Below are 23,234 nucleotides of genomic sequence, written 5' to 3'. Positions count from 1 at the left end.
CCCTTACTTCTCCTTTATAGCAATTACCACAGCTGTAATCACACAATCAATTGTGTAATCCAGTTTGGGCAACATCATGAGGCTCTGTCTCTATAAAAAAATTTTTTTAATTAGCCAGGCATGGTGGCACACGTCTATAGTCCCAGTTACTCAGGAGGCTGAGGCAGGAGGATCGCTTGAGCCTAGGAGTTTGAGGCTGTCATGAGCTGTGATAGCGCCACTGCACTCTAACCTGGGCAACAGAGCGAGACCCTGTCTCCAAAAAAAAAAACCAAAAAATTATATAATCCATTGAATGTCCAGGTGCAATGGCTCATGCCTATAATCCCAGCACTTTGGGAGGCCAAGGCGGGAGGATCCCTTGAAGCCAGGAGTTTGAGACCAGCCTGGGCAGCATAGCGAAATCTATTCTCTATTTAAAAAAAAAAAAGAATGTGAGGCTGGAGAGTCCAGCTGAGATGGGGTGGCCAGTGCCACTGCCAAACACCGGGCTGGAGAGTTTGGATTTTATTGTAGGAGTGGGCACTGGGGAGCCATTGAGTATTTTCAAGAAAGCAAGTGACCTGGTTTTCTGTTCTTAAAAAAATCACTCTGGTAACACCGCTTGGAAAGCCAAGAAGGGTGGGTTCATTCATTCATTTATTCCCAAGGAGCACATCATGTTCTGGGCTCTCAGCTACAGTGGTGGACAAGGCAGATGTGGTTCTGGGGACAGGTCGCCTGTCCTTCCACCCACGCTCTCTCTTTGGCCTCTTTCTAACTCCCACTACCCTTCCCGCAAGGCCATCCCTGCCCCTCCCTGCAGCCTCCAGGGCAGCGGAGGTGCCCACAGCCCCTGGCTCTCGGGTTTCGGCAGGGGGATTCTGAGAGGTTCTTCCCAAGGAGGAAGGCGGCCAAAATCCACAAGGGGACAATAGGCACCTTTGTTGCTTCTGCCAGGGCCGCTCCAAGAATAGCTGTGTGCTGGGCTGGGTGCAGGGCTGCTGCTGCTAGCGGGAGGGGATGGGACCCTGGAGCTGCGATGTGACTGGGTTGTTAACCCTCTGGAGGCTTGGGGCCTCCTCCGGTTTCTCACTGGCCCAGAGGAGTGAAGGCGGGCGGGAGGCATCACTTACAGTAACTGTGTCAGGGACCCAGGAGATCGTCATAAAGCATTTTTCCCCCAAGCAGAATTGTAGGCAGAAGCTCACAGATGAAATGAATAACAGTGGTTGTGTTAAAGGGGGCCCTAGTTAAAGACCCCATCCTTCCAGAGCCTTCCTCCTCACCCCTTCCTGGCCCTCTGCATCCTCTGGGCTCAACCGCCTTGGACCCGGTTCCAGGCTCTCATTGACACTCGATAGAACTGAGAGAGGAGAAGCCCCTGACCCAAAGCCACCTGGCAAGCCGGTGGGCCAAGCTGGGACTTGCCCTGGAGGGATGTGGCCCAGACCCGGGGCCACAATTTCCCAACCTCACAAGTTTTGCCCTGTCTTCAGCCTGTAGCACTGATCATATTTTTCTTTAAACCAACTCACATTTTTCTTAATAACTTTATTTTATTGTATTTATATTTTTGAGTCGAGTCTCACACTGTCACCCAGGCTGGAGTGCAGTGGCACACTCAGGGCCACCACGGCCTCGACATGCTGGGCTCAGGCGATCCTTCTGCCTCAGCCTTCCAAGCAGCTGGTACCACAGGCATGCACCACCATGCTCGGCTAACATTTATTTATTTATTTAATTTGTTGTTTCCCCCCTCCCCAGCAACTCTTTAATAATAGTCGTGTCAGCCAACAATTCCATGGGGAAAGGGTCTCCACACTGAGGTGTGTTCCCGTCTGCTTTTAAACAGACCCACCCAATAGTGGCGTGCGTCCAGATGACGAGCACCTAGTTGTACTTAAGTTACATTAGTTTGCTTAGTCATAAGTTCGGAGGGCTGAGGTCTAAGGGAGCACCATCTTGTTTTGGTGGGTCAAGGTCTAAGGCCGTGCTATCTTCTTCCTGTGAGCCAAGGTCTAAGACAGCCGCTGTCTTGTTTTGGTGGGCCAAGGTCTAAGGGAGCGCTATCTGCTTCCTGTGGGCCAAGGTCTAAGACGGGCTATCTTGTTTTGGTGGGCCAAGGTCTAAGGGAGCACTATCGCCTTCCTGTGGGCCAAGGTCTAAGGCAGAGCAATCTTATTTTGGTGGGCCAAGGTCTAGGGATGCTATCTTGTTCTGGTGGGCCAAGGTCTGAAGGGCGTGCTATCTTGTTTTGCTGGGTTGAGGTCTAAGGGAGCGCCATCTTGTTTTTGTGGGTCAAGGTCTAAGGGAGCTTTATCTTCCTCCCGGGGCCAAGGTCTAAGGCAGCACTATCTTGTTTTGGTGGGCCAAGGTCTAAGAGAGTGTTATCTTCTTCCCGTGGACCAATATCTAAGGCAGCGCTGTCTTGTTTGGGTGGGACGAGGTCTAAGAGAGCACTGTCTTGTTTTGTGGGCCAAGGTCTAAGGGAGCACTGTCTTGTTTTGTGGGCCGAGGTCTAAGGGAGCACTGTCTTGTTTTGTGGGCCGAGGTCTAAGGGAGCACTGTCTTGTTTTGTGGGCCGAGGTCTAAGGGAGCACTTTCTTGTTTTGTGGGCCGAGGTCCAAGGGAGCACTGTCTTGTTTTGTGGGCCGAGGTCTAAGGGAGCACTGTCTTGTTTTGTGGGCCGAGGTCTAAGGGAGCACTGTCTTGTTTTGTGGGCCGAGGTCCAAGGGAGCACTGTCTTGTTTTGTGGGCCGAGGTCTAAGGGAGCACTGTCTTGTTTTGTGGGCCGAGGTCCAAGGGAGCACTGTCTTGTTTTGTGGGCCGAGGTCTAAGGGAGCACTGTCTTGCTTTGTGGGCCGAGGTCTAAGGGAGCACTGTCTTGTTTTGTGGGCCGAGGTCTAAGGGAGCACTGTCTTGCTTTGTGGGCCGAGGTCCAAGGGAGCACTGTCTTGTTTTGTGGGCCGAGGTCCAAGGGAGCACTGTCTTGTTTTGTGGGCCGAGGTCCAAGGGAGCACTGTCTTGTTTTGTGGGCCGAGGTCCAAGGGAGCACTGTCTTGTTTTGTGGGCCGAGGTCTAAGGGAGCACTGTCTTGCTCTGGCCAGGCAAGAAAAGTCTGACTGACTCCACCCCTTCAGGATGTCTCACCCCACAATCTATGGGATTTGAGTCTTCCAGGAAGGTCCCTGGGTGAGGAGAGAGGAACATTGTACCCAAATTCCACAGTAACGATACAAACTGCAGCAACATACATGCAAAGTGCAGGCAATACAAAAGGATCAGAGGCATCTCAATTGGGCAACCATGTTCAAGTGTCAAGTGAGGCAGCCTCAAGCTTCCAGGGCAAGCCCCCTGCAGCACTCAAAGGCAATTCAGCGCACACCCAGTATGCTGACTGGCTAGTTACAGCGTGTAGGTGAGGGCCCAGTCCACCAGGGAACTTGCAGCAGCCCAACTAAGGATGTAATAAGGGTGTTAAGAGAGAGAGAGGTTATAAGTACCAACATCAGCAAGTTCCTTCCCTCCACCAATATACAAGCCAAAGTCTTATCCTGTGATAAGACAGTGGCCGGTTTCCACTGGCCTGGTAAACCATATCCTTTCAGCCTTTGCTATAATAACCTGTGGTTCTACGTGTAGGAGTAATGGCGAGGTGTGCTCTGGCCATAATGACAAAACAAGTGTTCCCTCTAGACTACTAGTGCTTTTGCCTCCAAGCAGACAACAGACCTGTACCATTGGGGACCAAACAGCAGCGGTCCATGGCATGATCGTTAACCTTTGGGCCTTTTTTATTTATTGTTGAGACAAGGTCTCACCAAGTTGCCCAGGCTGATATCGATCTGGACTCAGCAATCTTCTTGTCTCAGCCTCCCAAAATGCTGGCATTACAGGTGTGAGCCACCATGCCCAGCCTAATTTTTTAATTTTTTTTGACAAGGTCTCACTGTATATTGCCTAGGATGGTCTCGAACTCCTGGGCTCAAACAATTCTCTTGTTCCAGCTTCCCAGAGTGCTGGGATTACAGGCATGAGCCACCGCACCTGGCCTATAACTTTATTTTATTTATTTATTTCTTTATTTTATTTATTTATTTTTTGAGTTGGAGTCTCACTCTGTTGCCCAGCCTGGAATGCAATGGTACACTCACAGTCACCCCAGCGTCAATCTGCTGGGCTCAGGCGATCCTTCTGCCTCAGCCTTCCAAGTAGCCAGAACTACAGGCGTGCACTCTCATGCCCGGCTAATTTTTTTTTTTTTTTAATAAATTTTAAAGATGAAGTCTCGCCAAGCTGCCCAGGATGGTCGTGAACCTGTGGACTCAGGCAATCCCCTCACCTCTGCCAATTTTATTTTAAATGGAGATTTTGACAAGGCATTATCAGCTGCCATAAAAAGATGCTACATTTATTCACCACACAATGTTTATATCATCCTTCCACCTAAAGCATCCAAGGCGCATACCCACATCTTCTTTTGAGCACGGCCAGCCTTCCAGTTCCGCCCTCTTTGGTGGGTGTGTGATGCACCAAGCCCCGTACAAGGCTCTGAGGGCTGAGGATGGGGAAGATGGGACCCTGCCCTCAGGGGGCTTACAACCCGGAGGAGAGCAAGCACCGTGTGGCAATACCATGTGGCAGCACTGCGAGGCCCCAGCCCATGAGGATGGCAGACGAGTGTTATGTGGCAGCACGGTGGCCGTCCTCCTGTGTCTAAGGGGTTGGCAGAGGGACACTAAGAAGATGCAAGGGACAGACTCAGTCCCCCTCAGCAAGTCCGTGGCAAAACTGGACTCAAGCCTAGACCCTCTGCTCAATCCAAGGCTTCGTGCCCCTCTGAGTGGTAGCTGTGGACAGAGGACAGCAGTCCATGGTCAGTGTCCCCATGATGGGCTGAGGAGTGTGGGAGGGGATAGAGGGACAAAAGTGACTGGGGCTTCTTCTTCTAGCATTGGGCATGGGCTGCCGGGCTCTGGCCCATGCTTGCCTGTGGTGCCCAAGAGCAGGGGTCTTGGACAGTAGCCCCTGCGATCTATGGCCTGGCTCAGAGAGCCACTGCCTGATGGCCTCAACAGACTCACACTCACACCCCTGGCCGCCCAGAGCTGTAACCACTGGACCCCACTGCTGAATATCTAGACCTGTAGTTCTCAAAGTGTGGCCCTGGGACAAGCAGCATCAGCAGTTCCTGGAAGCAGGTTAGAAATGCACATTCTAGGCCGGGCTCGCTGGCTCAGCCTGTAATCCCAGCACTTTGGGAGGCCAAGACAAGTGGATTGCTTGAGCCTGCGGGTTCAAGACCTGCCCGGACAACTTGGCAAGACCTCGTCTCTACAATAAATTAAAAAAACTAGCCGGGCATGGTAGCATGTGCCTGTAGTTCCGGCTACTTGGAAGGCTGAGGCAGAAGGATCGCCAGAGTCCAGCAGGTAGAGGCTACGGTGACCGGGAGCGTGCCACTGCACTCCAGTGTGGGCGAAAGAGACTCCAACCTAAAAAAAAAAGAAAAGAAAAGAAAGAAATGCACATTTTGGGCTAGGCACGATGGCTCACTCCTATAATCCCAGCACTTTGGGCGGCTGAGATGAGAGGATTGCCTGAATCCATGCAACTTGGCAAGACCTCATCTCTACAATAAATCAAGAAAAATTAGCTGGACAATGTGGCACACACCTGTAGTTCCAGCTACTTGGAAGGCTGAGGCAGAAAGATCACCTAAGCCCAGCAGATCAAGGCTGTGGTGAACATGAGTGTGCAACTGTACTCCAGCCTGGGCAACAGAGTGAGACTTCGACTCAAAAAAAAAAAAAGAAATGCACCTTCTGGCCAGGCACGGTGGCACACACCTGTAATCCCAGCTCTTTGAGAGGCCAAGGCAGGGGGTATTGCTTGAGCCTGGGAATTTGAGACCAGCCTAGGCAGCATAGCAAGACCTTGTTTCTACAAAAAATAAAAATAAAATTAGCCCAGTTATTGTAGTCCCAGCTACTCTGGAGGCTGAGGAAGAAGGATCACCTGAGCCCAGGAGTTGGAGGCTGCAGTGAGCCGTGATCATGCCACTGCACTCCAGCCTGGAAGACAGTGAGACCTTGACTCAAAACAAAAATACACATTCTTGGGCCCCAACCAAGACCCGCTGAATTTGGTGCTGTGAGGTGGGCCTCAACCTCCCCTTCAGCCCTGCCCCTGTCTTACATCTTCAACTATGCCAGCTGTGCCTCGGCTAAGCCATCCAGATCCTGCAGGGATGGCATCCACAGATCTGCAACTTGGAAGATAAATCCCCTGAAGATGTTAACTGCACTCCTCGGGGATTCTTCTACCCAACTAGGAGCACCAGGCCCCTAGTGGCAGCTGTGCCTTTGAGACACTCTTACACCTACGTCTTAGTCAGAAATCCCGTGAGAATCCCGCCTAAGTCCTTCAGAGCCCTCTTGGGCCTCAGGGAGCCTGCAGGCCAGGGGCTAGATTCGTCAAGGCCACCGGCCCTGGGCACCTTCCTCCCCTAGTCTCCCTGTCCTTCCTGTCACCCCTTCTTAAGCCAGTGTCTGAGTCTGCTCTGGCTGCCACAACAGAGCACCATGGACAGTGTGGCTTAAAAGCAAATTCATCTGCTCATAGTTCTGGAGGCTGGAAGTCCGCGGTCAGGGTGACAGCATGGTCAGGTTCTGGGGAGGGCCCTCTTCCCAGCTTGCAGATGGACAGTGTGTCTCACGTGGCCTCTCCTCAGGGTATGTGCGTAGAAGGAGATCTCTCTCTCTCTCTTTCTGTCTCTGTCTCTGTCTCTCTCTCTCTCTCTCTCTCTATGTCACTGTCTCTCTTTGTCTCTCTGTCTTTCTGTCTCTCTCTGTCTCTCTTTCTGTCTCTCTGTCTCTCTATGTCTCTCTTTGTCTCTCTCTCTCTCTGTCTCTGTCTGTCTCTCTTTCTGTCTCTTTCTCTTTCTGCTTCTCTGTCTTTCTGTGTCTCTCTTTTTCTGTCTCTCTCTGCCTTTCTCTCTCTTTCTGTCTCTTTCTCTTTCTCTCTCTGTCTGTGTCTCTGTCTCTCTGTCTCTTTCTGTCTCTCTGTTTTGCTTTCTGACTCTCCCCGTGTCTCTTTGTCTCTCTTTCTGTCTCTCTCTCTCCGTCCCTCTCCCCTCCCCCTCTTTCTTATATGGCCACCAATCCTATGACTCTTAAGACCCTTGTTGAGCCTTAATTCCCTCCTCAAAACCTTGTCTCCAAAACCCAGTTCCCTGTGGGTCAGGGCTTCAGCATATGGATGTGGGGCGATGCAAACCTTCCTTCCACAGCAGCCAGCTCGAGCCAGCTCCTCCTCCTTCCCTGAAGTCTTGACAGCTTTTCAGGAATCCCAGAAGTATTTCCCTTTCCATGGAAATGCACCCCAGGGCCCCAAGAAGTGATTCAACGGAGCGAAATTACAGGCCAAGGAAGTGGAGGCCCAGAGAAGGGACACCCCACCCCTGCCCCGTTAGGACCGCGCTGCGGGCTCCACCCTGTGAGAACCCCGCCCTTCACTCAGCAGCCCTGGGCAGGGAAACGGGGTTCCAGGTCCTGCTCGACCAGGAGAGCAGATGCACCCCTTTGTCCAGGCCTCCTCATCCACCCTCACAACACCACGTGGCTCCCAGGGTTGGCCGCCCGTCAGAGGCGCCAGGAAGCTTGTTGAGAGTTCAACTCGTGGGGCAGGGTATTAGGGTTCAGAAACTACCAATCGGGTACAATGTTCATTATCACCCCCCCAGTCTTCACCACTATATGACGGTCCAGCGTGTCACGGAACAAGTATGTGAACCTCTCTTTCTCTCTCTTTGTCTTTCTTTCTGTCTCTCTGTCTCTCTCGATCTCTCTTTCTCTTTCTCTTTCTGTCTCTCTCTTTCTCTCTTGTCTGTCTCTCTCTGTCTGTCTGTGAATCTAAAATAAAAATGGGAAAAAGAACCAGGCTCGGTGGCTCAGCCTGTAATCCCGTGCTTTGGGAGGCTGAGATGAGCGGATTGTCTAAACCTGCGGGTTCGAGACCCGCCTGGGCAACTTGGCGAGACCTCATCTCTACCATAAGTTAAAAAAATTAGCCAGGCATGGTATCGCACACCTGTAGTTTCAGCTGCTTGGAAGGCTGAGGCAGAAGGATGGCCAGAGCCCAGCAGGTCAAGACTGCGGTGGCCAGGAGCGGCCACTGCACTCCAGTCTGAGCAACAGAGTGAGATTCCAGCTCAAAAAAAAAATGGGCAAAAGTAAAATAAAAAAAGAGTTCAGGTCCCTGGACCCCAACCTCCACCATTCTATTCAGAACGGACAGGATTGGCCCAAGGGATTGGCGTGTCCAGCAGTGACTTCCTCGCTGCCAGGTGACTGTGTAGCTGCTTCCTTTGGGGCCCCCACACCGGGCAACCTGGGAAGGGCCCTTGCAGTCTTGCCCCCCGGAGTCTCTTCCTGAAACCCCGTCCCACCCACCCCAGGTCCCCCTTAACCCTCTCTCCTCTCTCCCCGCAGTGCGGCCCCAGCCGGAGCCCAGACCTTCAGCCTGAAGCACACAGAGCACGTGCGGGTGGAGTTGGTACGAGATGGGCAGGCCGAGGAGGTGGCCACCAACGGCAAGCAGCGCTGGCCCCTCTCGCCCAGCACCACGCTGCGGCTCACCATGAGCCAGGCCAGCACCGAGGCCAGCGGTGACAAGGTACCATGGCCGGGGAAGTCCACCCTCCACAGGCCACAGGGATGCTGGGGCCAAGCCGGGATGCAGGCAGGTTAGACCAGCCCTGTCCAGGAGAGCCCAAAGGTGGTTTCTCTTCACACGTGTCATTTTCAGTTTTCTAGTAGCCACTTTACAAGCGAGGCCAGCGCCAGGCTCGGTGGCTCAGCCTGTAATCCCAGCACTTTGGGAGGCCAAGGCGAGTGGATTGCCTGAGCCTGAGGGTTCGAGACCAGCCTGGGCAACTTGGTGAGACCTCGTCTCTACAATAAATCAAAAATTAGCTGGGTGTCGTAGTGCATGCCTGTAGTTCAGCTACTTGGAAGGCTGAGGCAGAAGGATCGCCAGAGCCCAGGAGATCAACACAGAGATGGCCGTGAGTGTGCCACACTGCACTCCAGCCTGGGTGACAGAGTGATATTCCAACTCAAAAAAAAAAAAAAACAAGGCCAGGTATGACAGCTCACACCTACAATCCTAGCTCTTTGGAAGGCTGAGCCAGGAGGATCACTTGAACCTGAAGTTCGAGACCAGCCTAGGCAACATAGACCTCATCTGTACAAAAAAATATTCTTTAAAACTAGCCAGGCAACCGGGGTCGGTAGCTCAGCCTGTAATCCCGCGCCTTGGGAGGCTGAGGTGAGTGGATTGCCTGAGCCCGCAGGTTCGAGACCCGCCTGGGCAGCGAGACCTCATCTCTACAATAAATCAAAAAATTAACTGGGCGTGGTAGCGCGCGCCTATAATCCCAGCTACTTGGAAGGCTGAAGTGGAAGGATCACCGGAGCCCAGCAGGTCGAGGCTGCAGTGGCCGGGAGCAGCCACTGCACTCCAGTCTGGGTGACAGAGTGAGACTCCAACTCAAAAAAAAAAACTAGCCAGGCATGGGGCATACACTAGTCCCAGTGACTCAGGAGGCTGAGGCTGGAGGATCCTTTCAGCCCAGGAAGTTCAAGGCTGTAGTGAGCAGTGATTGCCACTGTCCTTCTGCCTGGGCAACAGAGCAAGATCCTGGCTCAAAAAAAAAGATGAAATAATTAATTTTCACAATGTATTATTTAGCACCCTATATAAAAATATTAGCATTTCAATATGTCATCAACATAAAGAAATGATAAGGAAGCCGGGCTCGGTGGCTCAGCCTGTAATCCCGCACCTTTGGGAGGCTGAGGTGAGTGGATTGCCTGAGCCCGCGGTTCGAGACCCGCCTGGGCAACTTGTCGAGACCTCATCTCTACAATAAATCAAAAAAAAATTAGCCGGGTGTGGTAGCACACGCCTGTAGTTCCAGCTACTTGGAAGGCTAAGGCGGAAGGATCGCCAGAGCCCAGCAGGTCGAGGCTGCGGTGGCCGGGAGCGGCCACTGCACTCCAGTCTGGGCGACAGAGTGAAACCCCAACTCAAAAAAAAAAAAACAAAAAGAAAAGAAATGATAAGGAGATAGTGTATATTCTTCTTCCATACTAAATCTACAATCTCAGTTCAGCCACGTGTTCAGGGCTCAGTCACCACACAGGCTAGCAGCCGTCATATTGGATAGCGCTACATCAGACCTTGGAACGATGGCTTCACAGAGGGGTGGGAAGGTCAGAGCTCGGAACCACAGAATCACTGGAAGTCACAGTCACAAGTGTCCTCGGTCTCGCTGTCTGCAAAATGGGTGCTGGGCACCCATAGGGCAATTTGCTCGTGGTGAGGCTGAGACTCTCACTGTCTCCTCTCTGGGTCTCTAATAATGAACTTCACCCTGTGCCCGATTGTAGTGATGGCATGGGCATTATCCAGAGAAAATGACCCTAACCCTGTCCCCTCAGCGCCCAGTGGGAGCAAATATTAGCATGGCCCCTTTGGGGGGGGACCTAGGTGGCAGAGGCACACCAGGGCATGGGAGGGTCGAAGGCTTTGGCTATGCTCCGAGCCAGCAGGAGGGGAGAGAGTCCTGTCTAGTTAGATTATCTGGGATAAACTGCCCCACCCCCACCCCCTGCAACCCAAGAGTGCTTCCTGGAGGAGAGGGTTCAGATGTTTGGAGAGGGTTGGCTTAACAAGCTGTGAGGAGGGTGGTTCCTACAGCTTTTACTGCTTGTGATCTGTGACCTCTGCTCCTCTCTCTGTCCCCATGTGCCCCTCCCCACCAAGGTCACCGTCAACTACTATGAGGGGGAAGGAAAAATTCCCATCGACCAGGCGGGGCTCTTCCTCACGGCCATCGGTGAGTGGCGGGCTGAGGGCTGCGGTCATTCCGGGGGCCCAGCCCCTCCGCAACGCTAAGGCTGTTCTCAGTGCTGCAGACCTGAACAGGGCAGGCCTGTGGAGGGAGACCACACGTGTCCTGACCCCTCTGTGCTGGGACGGGGGACTTCCTGCAGGAAAAGGCATACCTTGAAGTGTCCACAACTCCCCCAGGGACAAAGGTAGTTGGCGCTGTGGGCTACTAAAGCGAAAAAGGAAAGTCTGTCCCTCCCTCCCTCTCCCCCGCAGCCTGGAGAAGGGTGTCCCTCTCACAGTGAGGGAAATGGCCATGGCCTGCCATGATCCTTGACAGTCCCAGCTACCCCATGCCTTCTCCAGGTCCAGCCCTAAGGGCACAGAGGTGCGTCTGAGGGTCTTCGGCTCACCTAGTCCAAGCCCTTCATTTGACCCACGAGGGTAGTGAGGCTCAAAGAGGTTGGGAAACTCGTTCAGAGTCAAACAGCGACTCGGTGGCAGTTTGAGTCCAGAACCCATAATGATTCCCCTCCCAGTTCTTTCCACTGCACCACACTGCCCTGCCCTGCCTGGGAGCCAGGCCTGCACGCCGGGCAGATGGAGCCCAGCCTGGCTTGAGAGGACCCAGGCCTGGGATCCTCTGAACCTCGCTCGACCCTCCTGCAGTTGAGGCATTACTTGTATTTCATTCTGTTTTTTAATCATAGAATGCTTAATCTAGGACATTTCCCAGGGCCACTGGTTCATCCAGCCTGGGTTTAGCGTGTAGATGGCTGGCACATGACACAGGGAGTAACACGTTACTGAGAGTCCACAACCCGCAGAGCGCTTTAAAGTTAGTGATGATGCCGGGCTCGGTGGCTCAGCCTGTAATCCCGCGCCTTTGGGAGGCTGAGGTGAGTGGATTGCCTGAGCCCACGGGTTCGAGACCCGCCTGGGCAGCGAGACCTCATCTCTACAATAAATCAAAAAATCAGCCGGGCGTGGTAGCACGCCTGTAATTCCGGCTACTCGGACGGATGAGGTGGGAGGATCGCCGGAGCTCAGCAGGCGAGGCTGCGGTGGCCAGGAGTGGCCACTGCACTCCAGTCTGGGTGACAGAGTGAGACTCCAACTCAAAAAAAATAAAAATAAAAATAAAGTTAGTGATGATGTGGCCTGCGGGTTGCATATCTACCCTGTGTCCAGGGTTGGGCTCACGCTTTGATAAGTGGGACAGGAGGATGATAAACGCCCGGCATTAACTGAGCACCTGCCCTGTGCCAGACCCCAACACTCGATGTTTTACCATCATGATTTCAGTCCATTCTTACAACTGTTCCAAGGACAGGTACTATTATTATCCCCATTTTACAGATGAGAAAACCAAAGCTCAGAAAATAAACACTAGCCTGAGGTCACACCCCTGGAAAGGGGTTGATGGGATGGCAAGTCATTCAAGTTATCTTATGTTCTCAGGGGGTCTCGGGAACTTCCCCCAAACGAGCTCCCAAGCCAGCCCCTCCCTCTCCAGCCCGGCTCTCAGCCACCAAGAGGCTCAGCAATGGGGCTTTTTGCTTCTCAGCTAATTCCCAAACGGGCTTGGTTGCTGGTTGCCCTGTCCCTCTTTCTGCACCGCGGGGGTGCCCAGCCCTGGGATGGGGGACCTCAAGATGATATCGGGGGACCTTGGGAGTGGGGAACTCAAAGCTCCCGTGTTGTGCTGAGCCCGGCACGTGTGTGAACCTCACACACACACACAGAGTCCCCGGGCGGTCTCAGATGACTGTCCCCGAGGAAACCTAATCCCACAGAGACAGGACACCTGAGTAGGCAGGAAGGGCAGGGTCCAGACACCTGTCACATGGGGGTGATCTCAGGAGGCTGACCGCACCATTAACAAGACTTCCACCACAGCAAGACAGACGCAGGGTAAAAGGCAAAATACGGCATGGAAAGAGACAGGACGGGGACTCTTCCTGTCCACAGGAAGACTGCAGTGCCTGAGCCTAGAAGCCATGGCAGGGCTGAGTCCCAGAGGGTGGAGGATACCGACAATGCCCATACTCAATGGCCACATGTGTCCTTCTGGCGGATAACAAATCCAGAGATTTAGGCTCCATGGGCCGGAAAAGTGTCCCCTCCTCCCCACACCCCCCAAAGTGAGAAAACTAACAACTCTGATGCTTGGCCAAAAAAAAAAAGACATTAATAAAACAATTTGCCATCAGTGATCATTGTCATTTTACCCCCTAAAAAACAGAGTATAATCTCGGAATAAAAGACAGTCATTTCCATGGCAAAAAGAAAGCTCTCTGGAAAACTCACCCCATTGAACTTAAGTCTCCTGTCCCCACAGGGACCCTGGTGAAAGCCAGGCTTCCCTCAAGAGCCTCTGGGTCCTCTGTCCCCCTCCAGGTCTTCTCCTTCCTCGGGCAACTACTCCAGGAACCCAGGAGCCCCGCTTCCTTAGGGATCATTCAGAGGTGAAGGTCCCACAATGGTGGGACTGCCCCCGCAAGACATGCCTGAATCTGTCTCACCCTGGTCCTGTCCTAAACCCACCACCACGCAGAACAGAATGAGCCCCAGCTTCAGAGTAGACAGAAATCAGTCTAACTCTGGCTCTGCTCCCCTCCAGCCACATTGTGACATAGGGCAAGTCACAGCGTCCTCCTGAGCCTCAGTTTCCTCATCTGCAAGATGGGACCCGCAGAGCATTCTTGGGTGGGGCCTGCAGGACTCGATGGGATGGCATGTGCCAAGGACCCGACACAGAACAGGTGTTCAGTCAACGTTCTCCTGTCTTCTCTCCCTTTCTCCTGGGGTGGCTACACTTTCTCTCTGCCAGGGTGATGTCAAAGATGTTCAATGTCCCTTGTCTTCCTCCTGGGATCTGGAAACAATCCCATGGTGTCTTTGGCCAAATTGGGCCCTGGGTCTTGGTCCGAGTCCTGCCAAGGACTCGCTGTGTGACCTTGACAAGTAGCCACTCCCTCTGGGCTTCACTTTTCCCCACCTGTTAAATGAGAATTGTGAGCTAATTAGTCCCTGAGCACCTTTAAGACTCCAGTTAGGGCTGATTTGCAAAGCCTTCCCTGCCGGGGGTGCGGGTGGGAGAGAGGTGTAGTCCCACCCTCACTGTGGTCCTGGCAGGGGCCCTTGAGACCGTGTGGCCTCCCCCCCGCCAGGAGCTCAGTCCTGTGCCCCCTCCCCAGAGCCTGGGATGATCACCCTGTCTGGCTGTGTGGGCTCCCCACTGCACACCAAGCGGCTCAGTAAGGCAAGAGGGCCAGGCATCCTGCCATCGCCCCTGGGTCACAGCTGAGGCCTCAGTGTCTTGACTGGCAGAGCAGACCGCCTTGAACCCAATCCTAGTGACATTTCCGTTAAGCCGCTCCACACCCAGGAGCCACCTGACACCTTGGGGCTATTCTGAGGAGCTGAGCTATGACCCAGAGTCTCTGGGAAATGCTGCCTGGAGCCCAGCGGCTGAAACAGAGCCCTCCCCTTCCTCTCGGGAAGGCAGAGCCATCCTGGAAGGGCAGGGCTCTGGGGAAGTCATGCCAGCCCCGTCCTCCATCCCTACACACCGCATCCCACCGGAATCTAGTTCAAGTGGACACGGAGGGAGACTTGCATGGCAGATGTCCTGAGGGCGTGGTTTGTAGCTTGAGGGCATCTCTGAGGGAGGCTGGAGGGGCGAGGAGGCCGTTTCAGTTGATTGTGGGGACTGGTCATAGGTCCTAAGGGAGACATTGTGAAGCACTGTCAAGGCAGGAGGAGGGTGATGGGGGTCTCATTATGACACTCCCAGGTTCCATAGCAGGAAGGCGATGAGACCTGTCTGAATTGATAAATCGAGAAATACAACAAGCATATTATTTAGTATTAGGGGAGTTGCCTCAGGCAGCCGAGGAGAAGGGCTGGGCAGTGCACTGCTGCCTTTCTTTCTTTTTTTTTTTTTTTGGGTTGGAGTCTCACTCTGTTGCCCAGACTGGAGTGCAGTGGCCGCTCCCAGTCACTGCAGCCTCGACCTACTGGGCTCCAGCGATTCTTCCGCCTCAGCCTTCCGAGTAGCCGGAATTACAGGCATGCGCTACCATGCCCGGCTGATTTTTTGATTTATTGTAGAGATGAAGTCTCGCTGCCCAGGCGGGTCTCGAACCCGTGGGCTCAGGCAATCCACTCACCTCAGCCTCCGAAAGGCGCAGGATTACAGGCTGAGCCACCGAGCCCAGCTGCTGCCTTTCTTTAGAAGCAGTTTGTGGCCAGGCACGGTGGCTCACGCCTGTAATCCCAGCACTTTGGGAGGCCAAAGTGGGACGATCGCTGGAACCCAGGAGTTCAAGACCAGCCTGGACAACTTAGTGAGACGTCATCTCTACATATAAAAATTAACAGGGCATGGTGATGTGCACCTGTAGTCCCAGCTACTCAGGAGGCTGAGGTGGAAGGATCTTCTGAGCTCAGGAGATCAAAGTTGCAATGAGCTGTGATCATGCCACTGCACTCCAGCCTGGGTGACAGAGTGAGACCCTGACTTAAAAAAAAGTGTGTTTTTTTTTTTTTTAAAGAAAACCAGTTTGTTACAATTCAATTTTGTATGTACTAGGTAACATGTTGCAGTCATAAAATTTTTAAACTTAAGAAATTGATAATGAAACAAAGCAGTATACAGTGTTTCATGAGGCCAGGTGCAATGGCTCAGGCCTGTAATCCCAGCACTTGTAGAGGCCAAAGTGGGAGGATTGCTTGAGGCCAGGAGTTCAACACCAACCTGGACAACACAGTGAGACCACCATCCACATAATAAAATTTTTAAATCGGCAGGTGTGGTGGCATACACATGTAGTTCCAGCTACTCAGGAGGCTGAGGCAGGAGGATGGCTTGAGCCCAGGAGTCTGAGGCCTGCAGTGAGCCATGATCGTGCCACTGCACTCCAGCCTGGGTGACAGGATAAGATTCTGTCTCTAAAAAAAATAAAATACAAAATAGAATGCTTTATAAATTTCCCTCCTATGACCCACTGTTTTAACGGACACATCACAGGGAGTCTCAATGTGGTGTCACCTGGAAGCTTAGGGACTGCCACAGGACTGCCAAGGTGGATGTGTGGCCACCTCCTCTGGGAACGACCTTCAGGGGAGCAAAGTCTTGGGTCTTTGTGGAGAGCTTGACTTTTGGGAATAGCCCGGAAAAAGGTTAGCCTGACTCAGTGGAGGGAACAGCAAAGAGCAAGACTCCAGAGTCAGAGCCCCCCGGGGGGTGCCTGGACCCCACACTCTCTGGAAACTGGCAATCCCTTCCCTGCTGGGGGCCTGGATTTCTGACTCTGTGGGTGCCAGTGCCTCCCTAGAGGGGTAACGAGACCACGTGGTAGGCACCCTGCACACGGGGAGACTGTGACCTGGAAGAGGACAGAGCGGCTCCCTGAGGAAGCCAGGCCTGCAGTGGGTGTGGGGGTGGAGCCTCGGAAAGCCGCCCTCCCTGAAAGGCAACATTCACTGGAGTGTGACCGGCTAGAAAGTTCACGAAGATCTGGGAGCCAAAACCAATATTGTTCCCACAGCTGAGCCCTCAACCTCTTCCACGGCGGTGGGTGGACACCCTTTCCCCTCTCTCCTTAGAACCTTTACCCCTCTCTAGCCTCCCAGAGGACCAGCCCAGTTGAAGGATAGGTGACTTCTCTGAGCCTGGACTTTCTCACCTGCGAAATGGGGGTGGTAGAATTTCTCTCACAGGCCTGCAGGCTCCCTGAGAGCAGGTGCCATGCCTCTACCCTGGGCCTGGCACAGTGCCTGTAGCACAGTAGATGCCCAGCAGTGATATGTTGAGTGAATGGGCCTGGTAGGAGGGTTATAAATTATGCCCTGAAGACTCTAACTCGCTGCAGGGCTGCCTCTACCCTCCTCCACCCTCCTACCTCCTTCTAGACCCAGAAAAGCCTCATGTAGGGTTCCCAGTCACGCAAACTACAGGCAAAGGGAGTACTCAAACGTGGTCCCTGGAGCGGTTGGGCCCAGTTGGCCCAGCGAAGGGTGACATCAGTGCCCTTCCCATGCCAGGACGCTCCTCCCCACCTCATCCAGGCAGAGGGTGTGCCTCCCAAGGGGACTGACTTGGAATGCGTTCATTCCCACCCAACTCCCACCGCAGTCCAAGTTGTGCATGGTGTGAGACGAGCCCACTTGGTCAGCTCCGGGGGCTGGAACCGGCAGGTGTCATGTGTGTGATACTCCCAACACCTCAGTCTCACTCTACTCTGCCCTGTCTATCTCCAACTCAGGCCACGCTGGCCTCTAAAGAGACATTTGACAATGTCTGGAGACATTCTGGGTTCTCACAACTGGGGTGTGATATTGGCATGTAAGATAGAGGACCTGAAGGTGCTGCTGGACATCCTACAAGACACAGGACATCCTACAACAAAGAAGTATTTGGCTTAGAATGTCAGTAAGCCTACCATTGCATTTAGTGCAGCTGCTGTAACCAAAGGGCCCCATGTTACCGGGGAGGAAACCGAGGCTCAGAGAGGTCATCTCACCTGCCCAAAGTCTCACAGCTTATGAGCAGAGAACCAGGGTTCAAACCCAGCACTGTGTGATGCTAACCCTTTTCACTTTCCCACTATCTCCACAGAGCCTGTCTCCGTGGCAAGCGTAGGGCGGCTCAGGGTCCCTTCCCCAAGAGCAGGGGTACGCGGGGGCTTGGCCCTGGATCCTCTGTCTGGAACCCTAGACCTGTGGGTACCCTCAGCTTGAGAGGGATTGGAGACACGGTTTCCCACCCAAAATAAAACCCTCACTCCTTGGAGATGGGGTCTAGACCACTGGGAATTCTGGGAGAGAAAGACACACACATGGATACACATGTGCCACGCCCACTTAGGGCTTTCAAAATATGAGCCACATGGCCAGGTGCAGTGGTTCATGCCTGTAATCCCAGCACTTTGGGAGGCCGAGGCAAGAGGAATGCCTGCGCTCAGGGGTTCGAGATCAGCCTGAGCAACATGGCAAGACCGTGTCTCTACAATAAATCAAAAAATCAGCTGGGCGTGGTGACACATGCCTGTGGTTCCAGCTACTTGGAAGGCTGAGGCGGAAGGAGCGCCTGAGCCCAGCAGGTCAAGGCTGCAGTGGCCATGAGCATGCCACTGCACCCCAGCCTGGGCAACAGTGACAGTTCAACTCAAGCATGTATACATAGGAGCCACGAATCAGACCACCTGCAATGTATGCCCAGTTCTGCTAACACCTCCCATGTGACATCAGATGTGACTTCACCCCTGACCTGAGGCTCCCAGATCTGTGCAGCGCGGATTCTCCCTGCCCCCACCCAGAGCACTGGCAGGGCAGGAGGGCCCCAACTCTCCCCTCTTGAAGCTGTAAGTGCGAAGCCTGCGTGGCACCTGCCAATGTCCTCTAGCAGGTCGAGGCAGGAGGCCGGATAAGGGAGTGAGACCCTAACCCTACCAGCCCTCCTCATGTCCATGTGCCACCATGGGGCGGGCTCAGCTACTCACCCGTGTCCTTTGTCCCCAGAGATCTCCCTGGATGTGGACGCAGACCGGGATGGTGTGGTGGAGAAGAACAACCCAAGGAAGGTACCTGGCTGTCAGGCAGAGCCCCTGCCTTGGCCCTGCTGGCAAACACGGCCCTCTCATCTCTCCCCTTTCACAGATCAGGAGACGGAGGCCCAAGACGGGCTCCCAGACACGCAGCACACAGGGCGACAGAGAAGCCCAGGCTCTTGCTAGGGACAGGCTCTTGTGGCGGGTTCCTGAACCTGTTTCCCTAGACAGGATGGGGTCACCCCAGTCACAGAACTGTGAAAAGAACAAATGTGCCTGCTATGCAGGTGTTTGCTCTTGTCATTTTTGCTTTTTACTTTATTTTGAAACTGAGGGGAGAGAGGGAGGGCCCTCAGGAGCAGACAGCTGCATGCTTCATTCTCAGTCCAAGGCGTGGTGTTCTCTCTGCTGGTGTATGCCCCACCTCTCTCCTGCTTCTACTCATTCATTCATTCATTTACCCTTCATTCATTTGGTCCTTCATTCATTTGCTTGTTTTTTTGTTTGTTTGTTTTTTGTTGAGTTGGAATCTCACTCTGTCACCCAGACTGGAGTGCAGTGGCTGCTCCCAGCTACCGCAGCCTCAACCTGCTGGGCTCCAGCGATCCTCCCGCCTCAGCCTTCTGAGTAGCTGGAACTACAGGCACGCGCTACCACGCCCAGCTAGTTTTTGATTTATTGTAGAGATGAGGTCTCGCCAAGTTGCCCAGGCGGGTCTCGAACCCGCGGGCTCAGGCAATCCACTCACCTCAGCCTCCCAAAGTGCGGGATTATAGGCTGAGCCACCGAGCCGGCTATGCTTGTTTTCTCTTACCTTGCATTCCCCCCTCCCATCCTGCTCCCCCACAAAGGACCGTTAGAATGGTTTAACGTGTCTCTTCCTGTGCTTTTAATCTGGGCAGATAGCATGGTGTTCTTGATCTCATTTTGTTTCATCCTCCTCTCTCAACCCAGTTTTAAGCCCCATCAGTTTTGCTATGGGTACATTCAGGTGATTGCTTCTAGCTGCTCTCCTTGTTCCACCTTTCTGTATCATTTAAATGTTTGCCTTGGGCTTATGAGACTTTTATGATAACACTCTGAAACCTAGGTTAAATTATAAATAGGCGGGTACTTTAAAAAGTAAAGTAGAGGCCAGGCACAGTAGCTCCTACCTGGAATCCCAGCACTTGGGGAAGCTGAGGCAGAAGGATTGCTTGAGGCCAGGAGTTCAAGACCAACCTGGGCAACATAGTAAGACCGTATCTCTACAAAAAAAATTTTTAAGAGCCCGTGGGTTTGAGACCAGCCTGGACAACTTGGCAAGACCTCGTCTCTACAATAAATAAAAAGTTATCCGGACATGGTGGTACATACCTGTAGTTCCAGCTACTTGGAAGGCTGAGATGGAAGGATGGCCAGAGTGATGCTGGGGTGGCCGTGAGTGTGCCACTGCACTCCAGTCTAGGAGACAGAGTGAGACTCCAACTCAAAATATATAAACAAATAAATTAGTTGGGTGTTAGAGTGCACACCTATAATTCAAGCTATTCAGGAGACTGAGGTAGGAAGATCCTTTGAACCCAGGAGCTTGAGGCTGCAGCGAGCTATGATCTCACCACTGCACTCTAGCCTGGGTGACAGAGCAAGACCTTATCTAAAAAAAAAAAAAGTAAAATAGGCCAGGCACAGTGACTCATACCCATAAGTATAGGGACTCCCAGCACTTTGGGAGACTGGGTCAGAGACTTGCTTGAACCCATGAATTTGAGACCAGCCTGGGCAACATAGTGAGACCTTATCTCTACAAAAAGTTAAAAAGTTAGCTAAATGTGGTAGCATGCACCCACAGTCCCAACTACTTGGGAAACCGAAGCAGAAGGATCACTTTAGCCTAGGAGGTTGAGGCTGCGGTGAGCCATGGTAGTACCACCACATTCCAGCTAGTGAGATGCCTGGGGCCTAGCAGCCTGCCCCAGACCCTGCAGGTCAGGAGGGGGTTCTCAGGCCTGTAGGGCTTCCTCTTCTCCCAGGCTCTTGAGTGGGGCTCTGCCTCTGCCTCGGCTCAGTCCCCCACACACATTCTCTGTGTCTGTGGCCTAGCCACATAACAGGAACTCCACAGAGGCCTGTGAGAAGGCTTTCAACCTGCCCCAAGGGGCTCTGTCCTCTTGACAAAGTCACACAGTCCCTGTGAGCCTGAACTTGGCCAGAATCTCTCCACCTGGACCACAGAAGTTTTCACATCTTCTTCACGCATCCCATAAACATGTGTTGAGCATCTTGTCCACTCCGTAAGTGGGTCAGGCCCACTTCCGGATGCAGAAAGAACAAGAGAAACACAGCTCCTGCCCTTGGGGAGCCCACAGTCCACATCAGATAGAGTGATGTGGGTGGCTGTGTCCTCACAATCTAAGTACTTCCAAAAAGGACTGTACGGGACGAGGTGTGGCCCCAGGGAAGCTGCTCTGCTCTGGAATCAGGAAGGCTTTCAGGAAGAAGGGGCAGGTGCTGTGACCGAAGAGGGATAGAGCTGGCCGGGTGGAAAGAGGCAGGACATTATTCCAGGTGGACGGACCGGGCCAGCCAAGGCCTAGGAGCTCAGGTCTTTGGGGAGTGGAAAGGTGCCGGGGTGGGGGAGCAGAGTGTTCGAGGGGCACAGTGGGGGAAAAAGATGGAGACCAGGCGAGTCTTGCCAGAGTGAGGAAGCGGGACATCGTCCCAAGTCAACAGGGAGCCCTGAGACAGCTTAACACTGGGGAGCAACATGATCTGGTCACAGCTCGTTCTGGTGTGCCCTGGTTGTGGTGAGGAAAATGCACAAGCCCTATTAGGGGCATTCAGAATGTGTCTGGATGTCCATCCAGGCGGCTCCTCTGAGGGTCCCTAGGGACCTTGGGGCTTGTCTGCTCATTTCTCTGGCCAGCCTCTACCTCCACAAGGCACAGCCACACCGGGCGGGAGGCCCACAGGTGCTTTGGTTTGCCTTCCTGCCTCCGGGTCTCTCTTGAACTTGCCGCTGATGCCCACGTTGACTCGCTGTGGGCCTCAGACTTCGGACTCACACTTGCCAGGTCACAGCTGCCCCCGGGGGAGACTACGCTTTATCCTCATGCTGGGACTGTCGCTCCGGTGTTCCATGAGTCTGCACTAGGACAGGGCAGAGGGCACTGACCTCTCTTTCTGCTGCTCAGGCGACCTGGAGCTGGGGTCCTGAGGGCCAGGGGGCCATCCTGCTGGTGAACTGTGACCGAGACACGCCCTGGCTGCCCAAGGAAGACTGCAGTGATGAGAAGGTCTACAGCAAGGAAGGTGCCAGCGGGCCCCGCGGTGGGGGTGGGGGACAGGGAGCACCGAAAAGATTCATGCCAAGTCCCGGGTGGGGCTGAGGCTGAGGCAGGTGTGGACTCTAGCCTCCTGGGGCTGGTGGACTCAGATACCCTCTCGCTCAAAGCAGAAGACAGCACTGAAAATACAGTTCAACCGAAACCATGTCTTTTTTAAAATTACACACGTACGTAGAAGACGGACCCAGAGGCCGGGAGTGGTGGCTCAAGCCTATAATCCCAGCATTTTGGGAGGCCAAGGCAAAAGGATTTCCTGAGACCAGGGGTTTGAGACCAGTCTGGGAAACTTAACAAGACCTTGTCTCTACAATAAATAAAACAATTAGCCGGACGTGGTGGCCACACCTGTGATTCCAGTTACTTGGAAGGCTGAGGCAGAAGGATCACCTGAGCCCAGCAGGTTGAGGCTGCGGTGGCTGTGAGCATGCCACTGCACTCCAACCTGGGCAACAAAGTGAGACTCCAGCTCAAAAAAAAAAATGGACCCAAAGGAAATTTTCAGAAGGTTAGTAGGAGGTCATCTTTGATGTCAGAGAGGTCAACTGGATGTTTTTTATTTGTTTGTTTTGTTTTGATTTTTGAGTCATGGTCTCACTCTGTCACTCAGGCTAGAGTGCAGTGGCACGATCAAGTCTCACCAAAGCCTTGACCTCTTGAGTTCGGGCAATCCTCCCATCTCATCCTCCCAAGTAGCTGAGACTACAGGCGTGTGCCACCACACCCAGCTAATTTTCTTAATTTTTTTATAGAGACAAGGTCTCGTGATGTTGGCCAGGATGGTTTCAAACTCCGAGGCTTAAGCCATCCCACCTCAGCCTCCCAAAGTGCTGGGCTTATAGACATGAGCCACTGCATCTGGCTCAGACAACAACTGGGGTATTTTTGTTCCATAGTACACATCCACAGGATCTTCTTTTTCCTGATTATAAAAGTAAGAGACCTTGGCCAGCCAAGGCCCTAGCAGCAAGTCTCTTCGTTCTAACCTCCTCACACATCTGTCCCCTCATCCCAGATCTCAAGGACATGTCCCAGATGATCCTAAGGACCAAAGGCCCTGACCGCCTCCCTGCTGGGTACGAGATGGTTCTCTACATCTCCATGTCGGACTCGGACAAAGTGGGCGTGTTCTACGTGGAGAGTGAGTGACTTAGCCCAGCCCTCTGAGGCCACCTGCCCTCCTCCCCTGAGCTGCAGCCCCAGGTGCAGGTCCCTGGAGAAGACTGAGTTTGTCTCTGGGTAGTTGTAACTAGAACATGCCGTTGCCCCGTGACATCAAGAGTCTCTGTGGGAGACACATCTCTTCTCCCCATATCTGCAGTGACACAGCCCAGGGGCCCTTCTTCTTGATGATCAGGGAGGAAGGACCTTTGAGTTCCCCCTTTTCTGGAGTTGTGTTACCTTCATGATGCCGGAGGCAGGGCAGGCGCCACCTCCAGGTGTTTTCTGCCACTTCTGACTTTTTTTTTTTTTTTGG

General features: G+C 53.3%; 1 protein-coding gene across 1 annotated transcript in view; it reads left to right on the top strand.

Annotated features, from left to right (window-relative positions):
• The window catches only part of LOC103257387 (protein-arginine deiminase type-2), a 56,789-nt gene that overhangs the window by 10,960 nt on the left and 22,595 nt on the right, over positions 1-23,234 (top strand). Inside the window, exons 5-9 of the mRNA XM_021710935.1 lie at positions 8,475-8,658; positions 10,813-10,885; positions 18,406-18,467; positions 21,608-21,725; positions 22,773-22,898. Of these exons, the coding sequence (XP_021566610.1) occupies positions 8,475-8,658; positions 10,813-10,885; positions 18,406-18,467; positions 21,608-21,725; positions 22,773-22,898 (563 nt within the window). The remainder of the gene's footprint in view (positions 1-8,474; positions 8,659-10,812; positions 10,886-18,405; positions 18,468-21,607; positions 21,726-22,772; positions 22,899-23,234) is intronic.

The sequence above is a fragment of the Carlito syrichta genome, unplaced genomic scaffold (genome assembly GCF_000164805.1).
Source record: "Carlito syrichta isolate Samal-C Ts95f unplaced genomic scaffold, Tarsius_syrichta-2.0.1 Scaffold301679, whole genome shotgun sequence".
Taxonomy (NCBI): Eukaryota; Metazoa; Chordata; class Mammalia; order Primates; family Tarsiidae; genus Carlito; species Carlito syrichta.
The sequence above is the reverse complement of the archived record's forward strand: the minus strand, read 5'-3'. Positions and strand labels throughout refer to the sequence as shown.